General features: G+C 36.8%; 1 protein-coding gene across 1 annotated transcript; it reads left to right on the forward strand.

Moving 5' to 3' along the window:
- Positions 1-8,781: 8,781 nt before the first annotated feature.
- Positions 8,782-21,052, forward strand: TNFSF18 (TNF superfamily member 18). The gene is made up of 3 exons (XM_050768002.1): positions 8,782-9,003; positions 15,786-15,816; positions 18,032-21,052. The coding sequence occupies exons 1-3, from the start codon at positions 8,782-8,784 to the stop codon at positions 18,376-18,378; spliced, it is 600 nt and encodes a 199-aa protein (XP_050623959.1). The 3' UTR covers positions 18,379-21,052.
- The last annotated feature ends 1,317 nt before the right edge of the window (positions 21,053-22,369 follow it).

The following is a 22,369-nucleotide window of genomic DNA, read 5'->3' on the forward strand; positions in this document are numbered from 1 at the left end:
GGCAATTTGTTATGCCAGCAATATAAAATGAATACACACCCAAGATCACTTAATGGTCACCCAAAAAGATCATGGCCGAGTAAAGTGACTCCAAATCTCCATTGATGGTCTTCACTGGCCTGAGCAGTCTTCTTTTCCCGCCTCTGCATGTGCCCACTCTGCCATTTATGTTGAGCTGGTGACTAGGCACAGAGGATGTGAGGAAAAGAGAAGGCAGGTCATATCCATACCACCTTTTCCTCAATTGCTGCAAGTTCACACTGATAGGCTGTATATAGTTTGGGGTAAATTTTTAAAAAGTGAAGTTTGGCAACAATTATTGAAAAAGTAAATCCTTCTCTGTATTTACATTGCTGTGTTTAGATTGTAATTCTTATTTGTTTTACAGATACAGAAAAATAAAAAAATTAATTCAATCTGCATGCTAACAGTGGTTATAGCTACTTGGTTATATCTTTGATTATATCTTACAAAGAGATTATATCTTACAAAGATTTACAATGCTTTTCTAGATATTCCAAAATTCTTACTGTTATACTGTTAAAATGTTATTTTAAAGGAAGTATACTTATTGTAGGAATTCAATTTTTGTTTCCCTTAATGGCTTGTATACTTTTAAGGGTATAGTCTTTATCTTCTACATTTCCCCCCTATTTTCCCAAGTACCTAGTACAACAATGTGTTATTTGAAAATTGGAGGAAAACTAGTTTTTTTATTTTTTATTTAGGCAACTTTTTATTTCAGTAAACCTGGAATGTGTTTATCCTTATCAATTACTAGGGTGATTTTATTGCAATAATTTCTAAGTAAGTATTTAATTACTTAGCAAAATAGTACCAGTTTGTTTCATCAAGAGTCTTGAGTAGTTTTTCTGTGTCCACAATTCCATTATTGGAAAAATGAAGGGACTAAGTTAATCTTTTTCAGCTTTTACAGTTTAGGATTACAAGATGACAAAAGAACATCCTAAGGATCCAATCTATACACTCACGTTTTAGACTCAACAAATGTCCAAAATGTTCTGTGCTCTGTCAATTTCTTCATATAAGTGAACACAGCAGCTAAATAAACACTTAAGAAATTTGGCTGATACACAGTTCATTTTTGATCTCATAATATGTGTGTGTGTGAGCGTGCATATCTGTGTGTGTGTGTGTGTGTGTGTGGAGGGATTTCACAGGAAAACACACATGAAACTATTTATAACAAATATGAAATAAGTGCTGAAATAAGTGGCTTGGTAAGTTCAATTGCAAAGACAGAAAAGCATAACAACTGTCCCACATTTGTGTAGGGCTTTAGCGTTTTCAATCCATATATATGGATAAATAAATTAACGTCCAAAACTATTTTTTTTTTGACATGGTCAAGGTCACACATAGCTAAGTATACAGAATCAGACCTAGATCCTGGAATGCTTGACCCCTTGGATGGGCTCTTTCTGCCTCATCAAGGTGCTGCCCTGGAGCTCTTTCCACTACCTCGAAACATTGAGAGGCAATAGGAGCTGAGAAGGTTTGGCCTGTCATGTCCACTAGCTCCAAGCCACTACGTGAGACTGTGGCAGACAGGCAGGCTGGATTCAGAAAAGGGAAATAATGGAGTCAGAACCCACTTCTCCTTTCCTTAGATCACTCAATTCAGAAACCCAGGCTATTTACTCTTATTGGCCCTCCATCCACTGGAAAACCACATGCTATGCTTTAAGCATTTGTGGTAAATACAATTGATGGTGAATTTGCATATTTCCTGCTTTAACCTAAAGTGGTCTTGTACATTGGTTGACTTCAAATCAGCATGGTCAAGTCCTTCTTTGGGGCTAATCAACTCCTACATCATTGAGAGAAAGTGCTCAGTTAGTGTTAGTTGTTGCTGTCATTGCTGTGATACTGTTTTAATCAATAGAATCTCACGCCAATTTCTGTGTTTTCAACATTTCCACAGTGACCCTAATGGTTGTTGAAATCATCTGTCAACCCTACCACAATTCTTGTCTCACTCCTCTTCCCTTTGAACTGTCTGAGAGCTTTATTTTCTTCTACAATGAAACTACCACAATTAACCCCTCCATTGGGTTTCCATAATTCTACTTGGCTCTAGATTTATCTTTTAATTAATACTCCCTGACCCAATTTTTATCCACAAATTTTAATATTAGATATTACTCTCATCCTTAAACTAATGTGAAAGATAAGATTTTAAATAAATGGGTGTGATATAAACAGTAATGGACTATAAAGGATTTTTCTCTCAATTGGCATCATTTACTTCTAAGAAAAATTGAGCCATGGGAAAATGTTTGTGGCAAGTTGTTAAATATTTCTTAACCTCAATTTTCTCATGTGTAAAACGGAACTAATAAGACCTACTGGGTAATGTTATTGTGAAGATTAAATAAAATAATGCATGAGTTGAAACTTTAAAACATGGCACCTGGTAAAGAGCATGGCTTTAATACATATTTGTTTCCTTGTTGTTACTCTATCATTTTCTGTCTTCTTTTTTCTTTATGGTTGATGCTTGAAATCACCACTCAGCAGTGTTGCAATCAGAGAGGCTGATATCTGACAGGATCTAGGAATTCATGGGATAAGATATAGAAGCCGCGTACGTGTGGAGAGGGGGAATATTCTTGCTTTCAGCCAAAGAGATTTGCCCTAGGCTTATTGAGAGAATGAAGACATAATATAATTTGGACCTTATGTTGGCATAATTTTCATATGTAACACCTCTGGGGCGTTTGTTCTTCATTTAGTAAATAGAAACTGCCTGTTGGGTTCCATTGGCACCATTCCACCAAACAGCATTCTATAATGTTGCATGTGAGTCAGTTTTTTCCACTGGCATACCATTCGAAATTTCCTCATTATAGAGGAATATTCTACTATATTCACAACTAGAGTCACCAAACTGGATAGATGAGTAGCTTGGCCTGAACACCTCTAGATGGTTGGCCAATTCTTACCTGAATTACATTACCTGGTAATTCTGGGGAAGTTACATAAGGCCCTACAAAGAAGATCTGTGATTGCAAACATATTTTCCATGCAATTTTGAAATGCTCAAATGTAAGAAAATAGCAATGACCAGATGATGGATTCCTTAAGATCAGAAACCTTATTTCTCTTTATTTCTCCATTGCCAAATAAAATACCTGACACGTATACACACATACATACCAAATATATATTTATATTTTATATGATGCATAGTGTATATGCTATATATATTTATATATCATATGCTATTCAGCAATTTTATTAATGGAAACAGTAATTGATTGGCTTAAGAGAATGAAATATGAGGTTTTCCATCTGAATAACCTCTCTGCAAACTTAAATCTCAATGCAGACGTTATCTCCTTTGGTATTTGGTGCTCTCCCAATTACTACATTTCTCTCTGTACCGCTCTTGTATATTTGTCTCTTTTTCCAGGTACCTAAAGAAACAAAGCAAAATGAAACAAAACAATAACAAACTTTAATATAGGGACTGACCCTTGTCTAACAGTATTCAAACTTTTAACATTGTACTTGCTACAGAAAAGGCATTTAATAATTTTTTTTAATAAACAAGAGAAATAACATGTCCTGTGTATTTAGGAATCATTTCATATAGAAAAGCAAAAATTGGCTTTTATTTATTTAGGTTCCTGGTTCCAAAACCAACAAATTTATTATTAACCAAATGGCTACAAGATCATATGAATGGCACAAGATCATGTAAAAAAATAGAAAACCAGATGAGAAAATGTCTTAGACTGTAGAGCATATGAACGCATGTCAGAGTTGGGTGCTGAAAGCAGTGGATGTGCTGATTATTCTCTACTGAAGCTGGTATGTAGTAGTTTGGACGGGGAAATTTTAGGACCTTGTCAAAGGGGGAAACCAAATAGAAGAGTAAAGGGAAAATATTTTTCTTCTATTCCCTCATCCAGGGCTGTCCCCCCAAATTCAGATTTGGGGAGAATACTTAATCTCAAGAGTCTTAAGACCCTTTTAATTCAACTAGATTGATAGGTAAAATACATAATTCTATGGCAATCTATGCAATATTGGGCAAGATGTAATTTAACAGCAATGCTCATTCATTACAGATTCTAGGGTGATATTCGATGGTTTCCAAATAGGAAGTATTATGCCATATTGCAGAATGGCCAATGCTTTCATTGAGATCCTAAGCAGCAAGTCATTCTTCCCATCAAAAAGTATTTAAGATGCTCCTCCTGTGGCCAAAATACAAAACGCTCATTAGTCCAGAAAGGGCACACACACACACACCCACCCAAAACAACATGCCACTGACATAGAGGGCTCAGACTAGAGAGATAGGGACCTATAACATCACAGAGCCATTCTAAATGATTAGTAGTAAGGCAGGTGGCTAGCACAGAAAGGCTTTAATGGAAATTGGCCATTAGACTTTTTACTTAAAGATTGTACTTGAGCTAGTAAAACATAGACAAACAATAAAGAATTTGGTAAAGGCTCCAAAAAAGTGGACATGCAAAAAAGACAGCACAAGGCAACACAATGTGGGGGCACAGAGGAGGGTCCCCAGGTTGTGAAATCAAAACACCACTTGAATTTGATCTATTTCCTAGATCAACCCAATTAGGATTGTTACTAGTTCTATAGACAGGATGATCTGAAGGTTGATATAGTCCTCGTATATCTTTTAGAATTTATTGTACCTATATGTACATATGTGTATGTATGTATATAATATGTACATATAATACACATACATCTACTTATGTATAATGAACTGTACATAATTCTCTTTATGGAGTAGGCATTTATTAATTTTTACAGATACTGTTGTTTCTTTCAAAAAATTCCAAGTTTAAAACCCTATTTATAGATCATGTCTGTGTATTTTCTCCCATTATTTATTACTGTATATATCCATCTATGTGTCTTCAAGTCAAATGAGCCCTATTTGTCATGACAATAAATACTCTGACATCCAGAGTAGACAAAATTAGTTGTGTATTATTCCTCACTGAGTTCTGACGTATTGAAAAATTCTGATTGATTATGCTACACCATACACTATCTCAAGGATAAAGTCATGATAAACGGTAGTATTAGGGGAATGTGGTGAGGATTGCAGACCTGAGTACTAACAGATTTTGGAGGAAACTGATGTCCACCTAACGCCCTCTTACAGACTAATATATCTTCCAATCTGTTGACTCTACGTGGGATGTACCTGACATACTTCAGCATAAAGAGGTAGAAAAAATACGAGTTTTGGGACCCAACAAGGAGAATTCAATCCCTATTCTACCTTTATGGGCAAACGATTAATCTTCCTGAATGTCAGTTCATCATTCTAATAGATATGATAGTTCATCATTCTAATAGAGAATACAGGGCTGTTTGATGTTCAAATGTAATCATTTGTACACAGAGAAGAAACAGTAAGTGCCTAATGCATTTTAAGGTAATTTAGTCAATAAGTGAACTAAAACCATGTTGTTCTACAATTAATTCTGAATTCGAAGCAGCCGTGAATGCAGTTCAAATTGCTTAATCCAACATATCTTAGATCCTTTTTTTCAATGTAAAAATATAGAAGGGAGGTTTTCTTTGACCTTTTTTCCTGAAATTTCTTATTTTGCAGCCCTTGAATGAAAAATACCAGGTTCATTAAAAAATTTAGGATTTTGTCATTGTTTATATTGAGTTCTTATTTTAATTTCTACAGATGCTTATACCTCTGAATATTTATTTCTCAAGTTTTATCATACCCTCAAGAAATAGTACCCTCCTCTCTCTTCTTAAACAGTTTATTTCTAACCCACTGTTTCAACGGTTTCAGTTTATCAAGGTCTGTTTTCTCAGGCACTTTCTTATGGATAGTATGAATTTGGGCGTCTGTCTCCCTGTGGTAAGGTTTCAATTTGGTTAGGTGGCAAATTCATTGGCAGTTGTTACTTTTTTTTTTTTTTTTTTTGAGACGGAGTCTTACTCTGTCGCCAGACTGGAGTGCAGTGGCTCAATCTCCGCTCACTGCAACCTCCACCTCCCGGGTTCAAGTGATTCCCTTGCCTCAGCCTCCCGAGTAGCTGGGACTATAGGCGCGTGCCACCAGGCCTGGCTAATTTTTTGTATTTTAGTAGAGACGGGGTTTCACCATGTTGGCCAGGGCAGCTGTTACTTTTAAAAATATCCCCCAAATCTCCTGGTACAGTAGTGGGCAGATAGTAAATGACATGGATTTACTTGCCAGATTTAATTGAAAAAAAAAACAAAAAACAAAAAACCCAAAAAACAAAAAAACTTTACGCTTAAGTATCTGAGCAAGGGACGGACCACAAACCCGAAGCTTGAGTTTGGTGCTCATTTACCTCTTGTCAAATCCTGCGATATATCATGCAATCCTGATAACTTACACCAAAATCGTGCCAACTGTGACTCATTGCTCTAGAATTTCAGAAAGTCTTCCCTACTGTAACCTGCCTAAACTTGAAGTTTCCTCATTTCCAAATCGTATTTCATGGAAAGAGGCCCTAGAATGTAGTCTTCTTGAGGTAAGTACGTCATCTTTCTTAAGATACTGTCATAAGGTTAAAATAATAAGGATATCCCAGAGCCTAACCGTGGTTAAAGACGGAAGGAGGAATTGGATTTTATTTAGAACAGTTTCTCATGTGAATAAATGTTTACCTAAGGTAGTAAGCCAGGGAAGTTCCCTCAAAAATTTGGAGAGGAGACAGGAAAAGGGGCAGATCAGAAAAACAGGAAGGACATAATTTAACTTCCAATTTTAAGTTCTGTGTTTGTGTATATGAATTCCAGGCCTGATGCAAGTGCACAGGTTATAGGATCAAAGCATCCGTCTTTTTCTAGAGTAAGTTTATTATTCATCCCTGCATTGCAGCATCTAAGTACAGAGCCACAAATACATTTGTGTTGAAAAATCATTTTTGTGTGACTAGTCTCTTAAGAAGTAGTTTATTGATCAAGGTAAAATAGGACCCAAATTAAAATTTTGACAGTTCAGAGAGAAATATTGATAATAATATTGCAAATAGTACAGTACTAAGACAAAATGGTTGGAGTACAAAGCAGTATCTGTGGGCTTGAGTTTTCACTCCATCTTTAACTAGTCAGTAGTGATTTGAGACACTACTCACACTCTATTGTCCTTAGTTTCCTTTTTTTTTTTTGTAAATGAGGATGTTAAATCTCTGGACTTTTTTCTAATTTATAAATCGTCAGTTCTCTCTTAGATTAAAAAATAGGTTTTCCAAAATACTTTCATTCTACTTCCGTTTGTTTAAGTAAACTTTAGGTGAATTATATCTTGTGGGAAAGATAAAGAATGCTCATTCTTTTCTAGGATTTAATAATTGAATTAACCTTCACTACATCTCTAAAGAGGGTAGAGAAGAGATAATCTAACATTTAAGGAACGCATAAACTTTTCACCTTCATTTCATTCTCCACAAAAGCATTATAAAGTGAAAATATTCTCCAATTTACAGTTAAGGAAACTGAAACTCAGAGAACTCAAGTAACATGCCTAAAGCCACAGAGCAGGTAGGAACTGGGCAGTGCCAGCCTCTGCTCTTGAGGTCTATCTGATTTAAAAGCCTGTGTGGGCCGGGCGTGGTGGCTCAAGCCTGTAATCCCAGCACTTTGGGAGGCCGAGACGGGCGGATCACGAGGTCAGGAGATCGAGACCATCCTGGCTAACAAGGTGAAACCCTGTCTCTAAACTAGCCAGGCAAGGTGGCGGGCACCTGTAGTCCCAGCTACTCGGGAGGCTGAGGCAGGAGAATGGTGTAAACTCGGGAGGCGGAGCTTGCAGTGAGCTGAGATCCGGCCACTGCACTCCAGCCTGGGCAACAGAGCGAGACTCCGTCTCAAAAAAAAAAAAAAAAAAAAAAAAAAGCCTGTGTGACTGAGGTCCATAGAACCCGGAGACTTCCTCAATTTTGTAGTAAATCCATATTTTTGGGCCCAGGAAGAACACCCAAGGTTTTTTGTTTGTTTGTTTGTTTTTGGAATAGAGTATAAGCTCAGGCTGAGGGCAGGATGCAGGAAAATATCCTTCTGTAAAATAACTTTTTATGCCAGAACTAGATTATCAGAGTTTAAAAATGATGAAAAATAAAATTGATCTTGTTGTATTTACAATTTTTTATTAAATTCTTGTAACACACTTAATATTTTCTAGAGAATATCTCAGAATGAATGTATTCCATACACTAGAAATTGATGAAACATTTTTATGAGTATAGATTTTATTTTTCTAGATTATTGAGGTATAATTGACAAATAAAAATTGTATATATTTAAGGTATATAAGATGCTGACTTGATTGAAACTCTGTTTTTTCCAAACTACAGATCCTAGCCTCTCCAACTTCCTAAGACTGCCGCTCATGTACATGATATCGGGAGTATGATGGGGTCTTAATCTCAAACTTTATTTCTTCTTATAAAAAGTAATTTTCTTATCTAGAAATAATATGGAATACTATCTTAGATGGGAGTACACCACTTTATTCTCCCAAGGCTCTTCTACACATGCACTGTACTGCCTTTTGATTTAGGAGAGAAATTTTTTCCCTCTGAACTTCCCTCGTGCTTTTTTTTCTATGTTCTGAGTTTGTGTTGACTTTCAGCCTTCCGTTCCTTTTGTTGTATTTGACCTGGTGCCAAATGAAAGTCAGCACTTAAGTTATGAGTATCATTTTCTAACACAGTGACAGAAGGAAAACTCCGCCTTCCACACCCACTACTAATTACCATATTGCTACAAAACATGACATTGCATCCTTCACCCATCACTTGTGAATTTTTGTTTTCTACAGCTCTTATTTCTCCAAAAATGTGTTTGAGCCACTTGGAAAATATGCCTTTAAGTCATTCAAGAACTCAAGGAGCTCAGAGATCATCCTGGAAGCTGTGGCTCTTTTGCTCAATAGCTATATTCCTTTTTCTTTGCTCCTTCAGTTGGCTAATCTTTATTTTTCTCCAACTAGAGGTAAGGAGGCAATTGTACCTAAGATTGCTATTTGCTATAATCCTCTATTTGTTTTTCTAGTTATTATCATTGTTACTCAGTATTGTTAGCAATAGTTGGGAGGAAGAGATGCATATACATAATGTAAATACAATTCTAATATTGTCATGACATGGCTTTTGAAGTTTAGCTAAAGGTTTTGAGATAAAAGGTATCAGAAAATGCTAAATGTTAGATGCAGAACTCAGTTAGATAGAGAGAATTGGTTAAGCCAATTGACAGGGGCCTGTGGAGTATTTTTCTCTCCCTCTTCTATAGCTCTTGGTAGAATAAAAAAGGTAAAAATATGAATGAATATCAAGGAATGGGATGCAAGCTATAGTCTTATTTATGGAAAAGACTTAAAAAAATAGTGAAAGATGGGATTAAGTAAATGACAGGTGGTTTGTGTGTCTTTGAGGAGGGAAGTGGCCCTGAGCTAGGCGTAAGAATATCTGGATTCTGGTTCTGGGTCTCCTTAATAACCAGCTGTATAAATTTGATAAAGACATTTAATCTCTCTAGTTTGCAGATTCTTTATCTAAAAAAAAACTGGTGGTAGGAGAATGGATTTATTATGATGTTTCTTCTAGCTATAAAATGCAGTGATTAGGAATTTATTTAGGTATAGTATGAAGAATAAATGCCTAAGCCATTCAAAAGCAGGGAACAATGACTTTAGGTTGAGTTGATCAGGGGAGACTTCATGGAGGAAGGAGAAAGCCCATATCTATTTGGGAAGCCCCTGATGCTTGTCAGGAATTTCCCATTGAGATGCAGGCCAAGTTGTGGGCCTAGAGAATGGGATGGTACACTGGGAATGGAGATAAGTTTGGTTCTTTACTAAAAAAACTTTCCTCACAGTTGACCATATAGCACTGACCAAAAAGAAAATAAGAAATGCTTTATTTATTTCAGGATTTAGCCTATTTCTGGTTAAATTGTAAGACTCGAAGTTTTGGGTAGAATAAAGTGGTATATGTCCATCTTGAGAAAGGGTTGAAATGTAACTGCAGAAACATTTTTCTTAAGGGAACTGATCAGCGAAGATTTCAAAGATATAGTTCTACCACTTAAGATAAGTAAAAGTAATTGAGAAAAGATGCAGGAGGAAGCAGTCTCCTATGGATATTAATTTCGAGTAGGTATAGCTTTGGCCAATTTTTCCACTGTAGCCCATTAATTTGTATTTCATAACTGTATATGAGGCTTATGTGCAACTGAGGCATTTCTAATTACCACCCTGCTCTCTCAAGAAATGTATCAAGCAGAAGTGTGAACTTTCTGGGTCAGTGAAGCTGAAAGAAATAATTGTCAGAAATTCTTAGTGTCTAGATTTCTGAAGAAGAGGAAGGGTGAGAATAGCAATAACTTAAATTTGGAAGTGCTTCTTTCTTCTAAAAATTATAAGATTAATTAGCCTGATAACCCTGAAGAACACTGAATATAGGCATCATCAGTTCCTACATACGACTTGGGAATGAATGCACAGATGCCTTTCCCAAAGGCACCCAGTAGTTCTTGCAAAGGGAAAGAGAAAGTCTAATAATGCCAGATCATCTAGGACACCTCTGTTCAGAATCAAACTGGATTAGTCCCAGGTGTTTGAGCTCTGATTCTGGTTTTTCTCTCCGAGATCCAGCTTCTCAGTGAAAGGTTCTGCCTCTAAAGATAACCCAGAGTTTGTTCCAAATTTAGGGAAGTATAAAATGTTTTTAGAATATTGTTCTGACAGGAAACTTGCAGGATTTGTTTCTATGGGAAAAGCCAGTGGCCTGGCCCACCATGCATGATATTAGCTTCTACATTTCACTTTTCACTTACCTGTACTTCCCTTTCCCTGTTGACCACAAATAAATATCTCTGGAAGAGAGGTCTGAAGGGCTGGCAGATAGTGAGTCACTATGATGTGGCCACTTCCACATTCTCACAATACCCATGAACCTTGAAGTTTTATTTTGGTCTCCACTCTAGTTTTTATACACAAAGTCCCACTTTCCAGATTGTCTAGACACTACTTTAAAAAGTGTACACTTAAAAAAAAAGTCTAATACTTTAAAAAGTGTTAGATGGGAAGCTTGACTACTTGGGTCAATTTTTTTCTTTTTTTCTCTCTTCTTTGTGAAAATATTTAACTAAAAGGATAGCTGTGAGTCCAAGGAGTTTGGTCAATCCCTCAGTGAAAATAACCTCACAGGAGTTATCACTAAGAAATCAAGTGTTCAGCAGAGTCTCCCGCTTCAATAAAATGAAGGATACTTTCAGAAGGGGAAGTTGTACTTGTACTTAAAAGCAGAGCAGATTTTAATTTCACTGAGGATTTGATTAGGGTTGATTTGGAGAGAGAATGATTGTTTTGGCCATTTTGAGCCCAACTATGTAAATCTAACCTTAAATCAAGATGAGGTTACAAAAGCAACTGATCCTTCTAGATAAAATAACTAAGCCATATGTGTCTTTAAAAGTGGGTATTTACTACTTCCAAACATCAGTAGAATTATAAATAGAAACTTCTCCCACAGAGTGGTAAGGGTGAGAGTTTTGACCCAGACAGGCTGGGTGTGGATCTCATTCTTGCCTTTCATTGGCTGCATGACCTTAGGCTAGTTACTTAATGCCTCTCATCCTCATTTCCTCATCGGCAAAATGAGCAAGCTAGTTTGTATAGGGTTGTGGTAAGGATTAATGAGACAGTAGAGTATCTGACATATAGTAGGCTCCCAGTAGATGGTAGTGATTAATATTTGCCCCATTACTATTAATGAGATAATAACGGGCAAAAATTTAACAAGATCGTTTAACAATATGGATATTCTTTGCCTACCTATATCACTCTCTCAATCAAAGACACTATCTCATAGCCAAATTGATGATTTTGCAATTAGATGGATTTTTAGTGGTGGCAATAATTAGAGAGTATCACAGTGATGGTCTCTGTAGCACTAAATAGACATTAAGCAGCCTGCAGTATATTATCCAGAATTTCTGACTCTGGAAATTAGTTTGTCCTTAGGTTGTCTATGGCATTAGGTTTCTCTGAACACATCTCATACATGCTAGTAGATGGTGCAGATACTATCTGTGGCATGTATTTTGGCACTCATTCATATTTAGATTGTTACCAAATTGCTTTGGGTGTGTAATCATGTCTTTCTAGAAAGATTATAAACTTCTTGAGAGGCAAGGACCAAAAATCACATTTGTTTCTCGTGCTAACGATGCTGTATAATGTTGGGAATATGTGTGCTTAAATTGTAGTTCAATTCTTCATTACAATCACCATCATCACCCAAACAACTAATATTTATTGAACAGGTCCAGGCAGGATATCTCGGCAAAGCCCTTCTTTAAAACGACCTCATTTAACCCCAACAACTTCAACAAGCTAGGTGCTATTATTTCTCCCATTTTACAGATGAGGAAATTGGGGTTCAGGGAGTCTTTGTCATGTCCCTATCATGTGTTGAACTAAATTGAATTTCAACATCTCTTCCAGGAAACACCAAAATGAGGATGAAATAATTGCAAGAGGTCAGGCACAGTGGCTCACGCCTATAATCCCAGCACTTTGGGAGGCTGAGGCGGGTAGATTGCTTGAGCCCAAGAGTTTGAGACCAGCCTGGGCAACATGGCAAAACCCTGTCTCTACAAAAATATACAAAAAAAAAAAAAAATAGCTGGGCATGGTGGCATGCACCTGTAGTCCCAGCTACTCAGGGGGCTGACATGGGAGAATTGGTTGAGTCCAGGAGGATGAGGCTGTAGTGAGTTGAGATCACACCACTGCACTCCAGCCTGGGCAGTAGAATGAGACCTTGTCTCAAAAAAATAACAAGAAACAACAACAACAAAAAAACAAGTGTAGGGAATCAAAAAATTTATTTCCTAGAATAGTGACTTTCAGACTTTTTGATTGCACCTCCCTCTCAATAACATATTTTCAGTATAATTCCCAACATCTGTATGCTAATTATTATACCATATACAAGTACTAATAATATGTACACTAAAGAGATACACAAAGTATATATTTATAAGGGTGAGCCTAATATGTTTAACATAGCTCTCATAATGCAGAACCATTTCGCTTTCACCAAAATGTTATATTTTCTATAATGCGTTAATATATAATATAAACATTTCTAAAATAAGTAAAATAATATTTTAATAATTTGATAAATGCATTTATTTTATTTTTTAATCTTAACACTTTGTGATACAGCAATTTGAAGTTTGATATGTTAATTTACCTTGTTTCATGATTTTGAGTGTCATGACTGAAAAATTACCTGACAAACAAATATAGATTAAAATGGAAGAACATATCTTTGGATATTCTTAACATGTCATACCACTTAATTTTCAATCTATCATTCAATGATGGATGCCTCTCTTTCTTTCCATACACAACTAACTTCTAAGATCTATAGCTTTAACACCTCCTTCATATAAACTCACCCACTTGCTTGTGTCTATCTCCATTGTATTCTAATGACAAAAGTTCGACTATGGAAAACCTCCAATGCTGATTAAATCCAACTGCTCTGTGTCTTTCACTGTTGAATATATCTGAAGAAAAACATACAACTTGTTGAAAGGTCTTACTTTAAATTCACAGCCACTGCCTTCAAGTGGATTTCAGTGTTGCTCTCGAAACAACCCACATTTCCCGTCCATTCACTCTCCTCTACTGGATGATTTCACATCTTTAGCTTCTCTTCAAACATCTAATAACTCTTCCCCATTCACACTCTCCACTGATAACGTTGCCTCCATATTTCAAGAGAAAATAGAAGTAGGGAGGAAAGAAGTTCCAGTATCAACAACTCGTTGGCATTTGTATCCAGGTATATTGCTGTTCTCCCTTATCACTGTGGATAAATTGTCCATACACCTATCCAAGCCATCTATGAACTAAATCTTATCCTATCTTACCTACTCAGGGACATTGCTGCAACAGTTCTCTCCTTGCTCTTACATATTATGCCTCATCCATTTTACAGAAACATTTCCATCAAACGGCAATAGAAAAACATGTTGTCATTTCTCTCATATTAAAACATAACAACAACAACAACAAAAACCTCTTTGATCTCTCATCATCATCCAAACTCCACTCATTTTTTTCTGCTCTCCCTACAGAAAAATTCCTCCAGCTTCTCTTTTCCCATTTACCCTTAAATTTATTCTAAGTTTCTGCCTTCTTCACATATGACAGAAACTAATTTTGTCAAGAACTCCAGTGTCTACCATGTTTCTCAATCTATCAGTCAATTCACTGTACTCTTCTTACTTGATCTATTGACAGCATTTGACACCAGCTGATCACTCATCCTCCATGAAATACTTTCTTTTCTTGGCTTCCAAACATCAGACTCTCCTAGTTTCCTTTCAGACTCAACTTTTTCTTTCTATTGTCCCTTGCTTGTTCTTTCTCATTCTCTGACCTCTAAACATCACAACGCCCCAGTATGCCTCTCCATCCACACCCACTAACTTGATGGTCTCACACAATCTCACTCCTTAAAGCATCACTTAGGAACTTAAGGCTCCTAAATGTATATCACCAGAGCTCCTTAAATTTCAGCCTCCTGTATCCAACTGCCTGCTTGACACACTTACCTGGATTTATAATAAGCATCACAAACTTAACATGTCCAAAACCAAACTCATGATTTTTCCCCTCCCCATTTATTCCTCTTACATCTTATCCATATTAGTGGATAATTATCTTTCCAATTATGCAGGCCTAAAATACCTGGAGTCATCTTTGTCTCTTCTCATTCCCTACCCCATATCCATGTCAGGAACTTCTGTTGGCTTTATTTTCCAACCAAGTATCACTATCTCCACAGCTAGCACCTTGGTCAGAGGCACCATGCTCTCTTGCCTAGATGAATGACTGTAATGATCTCTTAGCTAGTCTCACTACATTTGTCCTTGCCTCTGTTTAATTTGTTCCTAGTATAGCAGCCAGAGAAATCTTACAAAAGGAAAATATGCAACATCTTTAAGTTCAAAAAGTCTTTTAAGCACTTTACCATTAGGAAACCAACAAACTTTGGATGATACAAAAAATGTTTGTGGTTATGCCTTAATTTATACAAAGTCTTTTTGAGCATTTAGCATTTAACTACCTGTATTTGTAAAATTAACCACACACGGATGGCATCTTGTAGCATGTGAACTGCCATATATTGCAATAGCCTGAAACTTGGAACTGTTTTTCAGGCTATCTCAGATACTGTATATGACATGTAGTTATCTAAGTATTATACATGGGTGGCTTCATCAGTCTGAGTTGTGAATATTTCTAGGGCTTAATTTACTGTTTTAAATAAAAATAAACATAAACGGAAGCTTCATTATTTTCCTTTCCCGTGCCAATAGATAACCTTGTTCAGTCACTGGGGTGTGGAAACTGCTTTTTGTTGAAAAACTTTTAGAGTCCAAGGCTGCGGGGGCGGGGGAAGGGGGTGTCCAATATCAAATAGTTGTCCTTTAGGTATAGATTAGGTAATGGAATTAGATCTTGACCTTTGTCTAAAACACCCAAAGGGGAAGCTACGTAATAAAAGGTAAAGGATGGAGCCACTCAACTTTAAAGGGAAGCTGAGAGGGCTGAGACATGTTGAAGGGAGGGTTTTTTTTATGGTTATAGAATAGTAGTTTGCTTCAGGAATCCAAAGCTCTAAATAAATCAATCAAAAAAGTTAATGACACTGTCATCATCCTAATCAATTCATCTTTTCTTTCCCCAACAGACTACTAAAGAGCCCTGTATGGCTAAGTTTGGTGAGTAACCTATCATGCATGTCTCTCTTGTACTTTTCTTAGTTTTTGATGAAAGAAGGCAGGTGTCAGTGATCTCAAGAAAACCTGTATTTTCTTCCATTCATTTTTCAGCTACTACATATAATTACTTATCATATACTGGGCAGTTTCCCAAGAGCTGAGGCTTTCAGAGGTAAACCAGGCAAAAGAAGCCCATGTCCTGATAAAGCTTATATTGAAGGCTGCATCTCTAGCCAGGAATGAACATCTCTCTTACTGACCTATGAATCTGAGATCTAGGAATCTACTTTTAATTCTGTGTTTTAATAAACACAACAAGTTTCAGATTTCTACAACCTTTCCTTAAAGTCTTTCTCACGTTTCACACGTTGCTAATGTCCAGAGGAGTATACGAGAGAGTGCCATTGTTGTTTCTAAATGTATAAAAGAGCAATGAGAGTTGGAAAAGTGGCCATTTCCTCTACTCCTTTCTCTTCTAAGCTTAGCTTCTGAGTCATTTTCCCTTGTAGTCACCTGATATTTGCTTAGAAAACACACCACAGTTTGCAGTTACACTGAGACTTAGACTCTTAGAATGCACGCAAAATTTCAGATAAATACATTTTTTAAAGTTGTTTATAGGTTTCAGGCCAAACATACGTTTTCAGTTGAGAACAGACCATTTCTAGAGTTAACTCTGCAACCCCTGTGTTCCTATATAGTTTAAACCAGTAGGTTTCCTTGGCTTGTGGGAATTAGACAATTTCCTTTTGCTTGTCTCTTTCTTTGTGTTTTGTTTTTGTTTTGCCAGTAAGTGGAATGGAATGCATGGCATGTGTGAAATTCTGCCTTGATGTGGTAAAAGTTGAGAAACTCAAGTGATGCTAAGGTGGTCTTTAAGTGACCCCCTTTCACAGAATTAAATAGGAAAGTCAATGACACCTCTTTCTGGTGACCTGCTTATTGCCTATTACATGTCAAGGAAGAAGAAATTTACTGGGCTCTGAGCTCATTAGCGATACAGGGTGACTTTGCCTTTTGTTCTAGTGATCTCTCTTTCATTGTCCCCCAGAATCTACCTTCAGAGTCTTACATTAGTCATTCATATGAATGAGAATTGAAGTAAAAATGTTACCTCTTCCAGGGTGCTTTCTCATCAAGTTTCCTTTTTTAATTACGGGACAAAGGACAAAAATTATGGAGAATTGCAGAACAGATAAGCATTCTGGGTAGTAAAAGCACCTCCTGGGGCTGTGAGATCACACTGATGTGCAAAACCAAGTAAACAAACATTTAAATTTCATATGTGCTAATGAAAATGAATGATTAAGTCTTTACCTTTTCTTTACCTGTTGGGACAGTATTGTGCTAGGGATCCTTATATTTAAATAGTCAAGTTATTTCTATTTATAAACTCATAAATTTACCATTAGCTATTTTTGGGGGGTTTATTTAATGAATCCTAAGTAGGTCTTAAATTATATATACCTACAAACTGAGGAGAAGAGTCATAATTTAGACACAAAGCACCTAATTCAGGAACATGGAAGTATCATTCAATCAATAAATATTTATGGAACATCTACCAGGTACCAGGGACATTTTCAGGTGCTGAAAATACGGGAATGAATAAAATAGAGATATATTTGTCCTAAAAAATTTTACATTCAAAGTGATACAAGATGGAAAATAAACAAATGAACAATTTAGTTTATAACATCCTAGACACTGACACACTTTATGAAGAAAACTCAAGCAACGTAAAAGGAGAGAGTGATAGGAGAACACTTCTTAATATAGCTTAATTAAGGAAAGCCTCACGGATAAAGTGATAAACAGCCGATGGTATTCACACAGAAAATGCATGGAAAAGCATGGACTGCCAACCCTGGCTTTCAAAATTTTGGCTTGTGATTTCTTTCTCCATTAGTCTTTTCTTCTCCTTTCTATTTCCCACAAATATTAATTGACAAGAGATGCTGAGTCACCTAACTCATTTTTCTATTCCAAATTCTTTTCCTTAGAATGCTCCAAGCAAGAAACACCCTTTGGATTTTCAATTTCTCTAAAACAAGGAGTAGATAGGTACTTAAAATAGAAAAATTCTGCTAGAAGAGAACTAGTGTAGATCAGGTAAAGAAACAACATGTACATGGTAAATCTACAATCTGGAAAAGGATGAAATAATGAAATAACTATGCTTTCATCTTTTTTCTCCCTTGTATATTTCTTATAGGACCATTACCCTCAAAATGGCAAATGGCATCTTCTCAACCTCCTTGCGTGAATAAGGTGTCTGACTGGAAGCTGGAGATACTTCAGAATGGCTTATATTTAATTTACGGCCAAGTGGCTCCCAATGCAAACTACAATGATGTAGCTCCTTTTGAAGTACGGCTGTATAAAAACAAAGACATGATACAAACTCTAACAAACAAATCTAAAATCCAGAATGTAGGAGGGACTTATGAATTGCATGTTGGGGATACCATAGACTTGATATTCAACTCTGAGTATCAGGTTCTAAAAAATAATACCTACTGGGGTATCATTTTACTAGCAAATCCCCAATTCATCTCCTAGAGACTTGATTTGATCCCATTCCCTTCAGCACATGCAGAGGTGCCAGTGGGTGGACTGGAGGGAGAAGATTTTCAATTTCTAGGGTTTGTCTGTCTACAAAAATCAATGCAAACAGAACTCCTCTGTATGTGAATTTTCATCTATCATGCCTATCTGAACGAGACTCAGAGGAAGAGCCAAAGACTTTTGGTTGGATCTGCAGAGATACTTCATTAATCCATGATAAAATGAATATGGATGACAGAGGACATGTGCTTTTCAAAGAATCTCTGTCTAAATCTTGAATTCGTGAGTGGAAAAATGGAGTTCTATTCCTTTGGAAGTTTTACCTGGTATGCAAAAAGGATCTGGGACAGTAGCCTGACTTTGTTCTCATATTCTTGGGCTGCTCTAATTCATTCTTCTCATACTCCCGTCTTTTGAGGTCCTCCCAGTAAAAAGTAGACTGATAGGATGGCCACAGATATGCCTACCACACCCTATTTAGATATGGTGGTGTTAGAAGATAAAGAACACTCTGAGAACTATTGGAATAGAGGTACAAGTGGCATAAAATGGAATGTACGCTATCTGGAAATTTCTCTTTGTTTTATCTTCCTCAGGATGCATGGTGCTTTAAAAAGCCTTATCAAAGGAGTCATTCCGAATCCTCACGTAGAGCTCTGTGAGAACTTACTGTTGGTGTGTGTGTTTAAACATTGCTGATTGTAAAGAAAGAGTAACCATTAGTAATCATTAGGTTTAACCCCAGAATGGTATTACCATTACTGGATTATGTCATGTAATGATTTAGTATTTTTAGCTAGCTTTCCACAGTTTGCAAAGTGCTTTCATATAACAGGTAGCAATTCTATGAAGTTAATTGGGCAGGCATTTGGGCGAAATTTTAGTGATGAGAATGTGGTAGCATAGCATAGCCAACTTGCCTCAAATCATAGGACAAGTGACTACAAGAGGCAATGGGTTGTCCACTGCATTGCACTGTTTCAGCTTTAGAATTGTTACTTCTGCTATTGTGTTATAAGACTCTAAAATTTAGCAAAGTAACTTTTCAAGAAGCCTATTCCCCTTTAGCCCAAGGTGAGCAGAGTGAAGCTACAACAGATCTTTCCTTTACCAGCAAACTTTTTTTTTTTTTTTTTTTTTTTTTTTTCCCCTGCCTGGATCAGGGAAACCCAGGATGCTGCTCAGGCCTTATACCAACCAAATTCCCCTCTTCACTTTGCAGAGCCCATCTTAGTAATCTTACTCAAATGCGCTAACTTCTAAAAATAATAAATAGCACTAATTCAAAATTTTTGGGCTCTTAAATTAGCTACTTGCAGGTTCTTGTTGAAAGGTATGTATTGCATTGTAAACAAATTTAAAATATTTATGGGTATTTGTGAAAAGCTGAATTATGTTAAATAATATTACATGTAAAGCTATTTAAAAGAATTTTTTTTTGTATTTTGTGTAACAAAAATTGCTCAGGAGCATGCTAAGCCTGAGGCCAAGTTGTTTCCTAGTAAGTCTTTTTTAAAAAACATCTGCTGAGTAGCTACAGGGCCAAAGACTTGGAGAGCTTGTTTCTGTTGCATTTGCATATCTTCTCAGGAAATTAAAGTGTGTCATATACATATATACATATATATACACATATAAAATCTTGGTGTTCTTGATCTTTGTTGTGTTATAAGCAATTGGCAATATGTGCTGGAGTGGGCTGGTGCTAGCTTATAAGTGCATATTATTAACTTTTCAGGAATGTTGCATTCTGGTTATTAATTATAGGCATTCTTGAAATTGGCTATGGTGGGAGTATTTGTACCATGTAAATTGGCAAACACTACACATTTTCCTTTTGGACAGCTAGTTCACCAGCACACCACTGTGAAACTCTCCTTAATGACTCCTCTCTGCCCCCGCTTCATTCCTGGGACTATCATGGCAGACTAAGGTAGAAAATGAAATTGTAAAAGTTTGGCATACTGGTGATTTCTCAGGGCAAGCAGAGGTCACTGCAGCTGCAGCTACAGGGATGACTACCAAAAGGTGACCTTTAAATTTTCCTGGTGTCATAATTTTAGCCTTTGTTTTCAATGTATACTGTTTTCCTGTTTCTCCACATAGTAGTTTGCATTTTAAATCTATAATAAAACATGCTGATAACTGGATTGCAGCTGATTTATCTGTGGGTCATCAGACTAGAGTTAGTAATCCAGGGAACACAAAGGTACATCACAGAAATCTTTGCCCATGTGAAACACTGTTTGGCAAGTGTTAAGCAGAAGTGAGAGCTGGATGCAACTGGCTTTTCATCATAGCTGTTCCCATTTCTGATGAGTTAGTCAGACAGTTTCACTTTCTGACTTTCACCTATCTCCTTTTCTCCACCCTGCCCACATTCACCATCAAAGTCATTGTGAACCCTTCTCACACTGTTTTTACCTTCCATTTTGCCCCATCAAACAAGAGCATGCTATATGACTGTGGATTAAGTCTCTGCTTGTGAACACTGCAGCTAATTGAAAAGCGATGTAATCTAGTCAACAAAATCCTTAGATGAAGTGTATCTTGAAAATGAAGTTCTTGCCTTTGTGTTCCATCCCAATTAGGCAATTTCATTTGGGAGGACATATTTTTATTAGAGAGAAGGAGAAGCAAAAATCTGATTGATTGACAAGTTAACAGTTTAAAGATTTACATCAGGTAGAAGCTACAAATGATCCTTTGGCACACATTTACTCTTTGATCCAAAAGGATGCATGCCTATTCTAGGGTTTACTTCTAGTTCTGTGACAGTCACTCCACTGATTATGACTCTTCCATGAGTCTCCCACCTATGCATAGGAAATTTGTACACATGCTTTGCCCCTACAAACTAAGAGAGTGAGCCCACCTCAATGTAGCAAGATTCTCCTGTTTCCACTACCAAGCAGTTGGCCTTTCTTTTCCAGATAGATTTTCTGGGTGGGGTCAGACTAGTTCAGTATCAGCTTTAGCTATATCAGGTGGAGGCAGGCAACAATTCTTTGTATCTCCTAATTGCAAGAAATATTTTTCAAAGCTACTTTAGAAATTCCCTTGAAGTTCCCTTACCATACTTCGGGTTAGAAAGTTTCATTTCTCCCAGTTCTTCCTGCGAAAGAAAGTGGGTAAGGACTCACAGAAGGGCCACAGCTCTCTCTAAGTGTTGTCATCGATACCTTCTTCTCCCTCTTCTGGCCTTTATCTTGTTTTTTTTTTTTTTGACAGAATCTCACTCTGTCGCCCACACTGGAGTGCAGTGGCTCGCTGCAGCCTCTTCCTCCCAGGTTCAAGCAATTCTCATGCCTCAGCCTCCTGAGGAGCTGGGACTACAGACTCCCACCACTATGCCTGGCTAATTTTTGTATGTTTAGTAGAGATGGGGTTTCATCATATTGGCCAGGCTGCTATTGAATTGCTGGCCTCCAGTGATCCACCCACCTTGATCTCCCAAAGTGTTGGGATTACGGGCATGAGCCACAGTGCCTGGCCCTCATTTGATCTTTCATCTGGGTGAAATGTTTGCAAGTGAGTGGAGGGAGGGAACTTACTTCCCTTTATAAATTCTACATATTGCAGGAGGAGGAATTGTCTTACTCTCACTTTGGTAACCAGGTACCAATCATACTGTGTCTGCGTTGAAACTGTCAACAAGAGTCAGATTTTAACACTGAGTTTTACTTATATGTCTAAAGGGAATATTAAGGGCTTGTAATAAAATGCAGGAATACAAAAACCTCCGAACCATCATCGCAGAATCAATAATAAAACAGAGCTAAATGAAAGGTAGAGGGAGAAGAAAACCATTGTTTAGAAAAGTTAGACTTAAGAACATTATTACTAATTAACATAAAACATTGCTCCTAATTTCTTGATAGTCAAGAAAAATTAGAGAAAAAAATGCTATGTGTTGTGTCTTGGAGTGATGATAGCTCAGCTAAATGTTTTGAACTCCTTAAAGTTGTTTACTGCTATCACAGAC

The sequence above is a fragment of the Macaca thibetana genome, chromosome 1 (genome assembly GCF_024542745.1).
Source record: "Macaca thibetana thibetana isolate TM-01 chromosome 1, ASM2454274v1, whole genome shotgun sequence".
NCBI lineage: Eukaryota > Metazoa > Chordata > Mammalia > Primates > Cercopithecidae > Macaca > Macaca thibetana.

Coding starts and splice junctions, on each gene's coding strand:
- TNFSF18 (XM_050768002.1), top strand. CDS start 8,782: ATGACATTGCATCCTTCACCCATCACTTGTGAATTTTTGTTTTCTACA. Junction 9,004..15,785: donor TTATTTTTCTCCAACTAGAG/GTAAGGAGGCAA, acceptor TTTCCCCAACAG/ACTACTAAAGAGCCCTGTAT. Junction 15,817..18,031: donor GCCCTGTATGGCTAAGTTTG/GTGAGTAACCTA, acceptor TATTTCTTATAG/GACCATTACCCTCAAAATGG.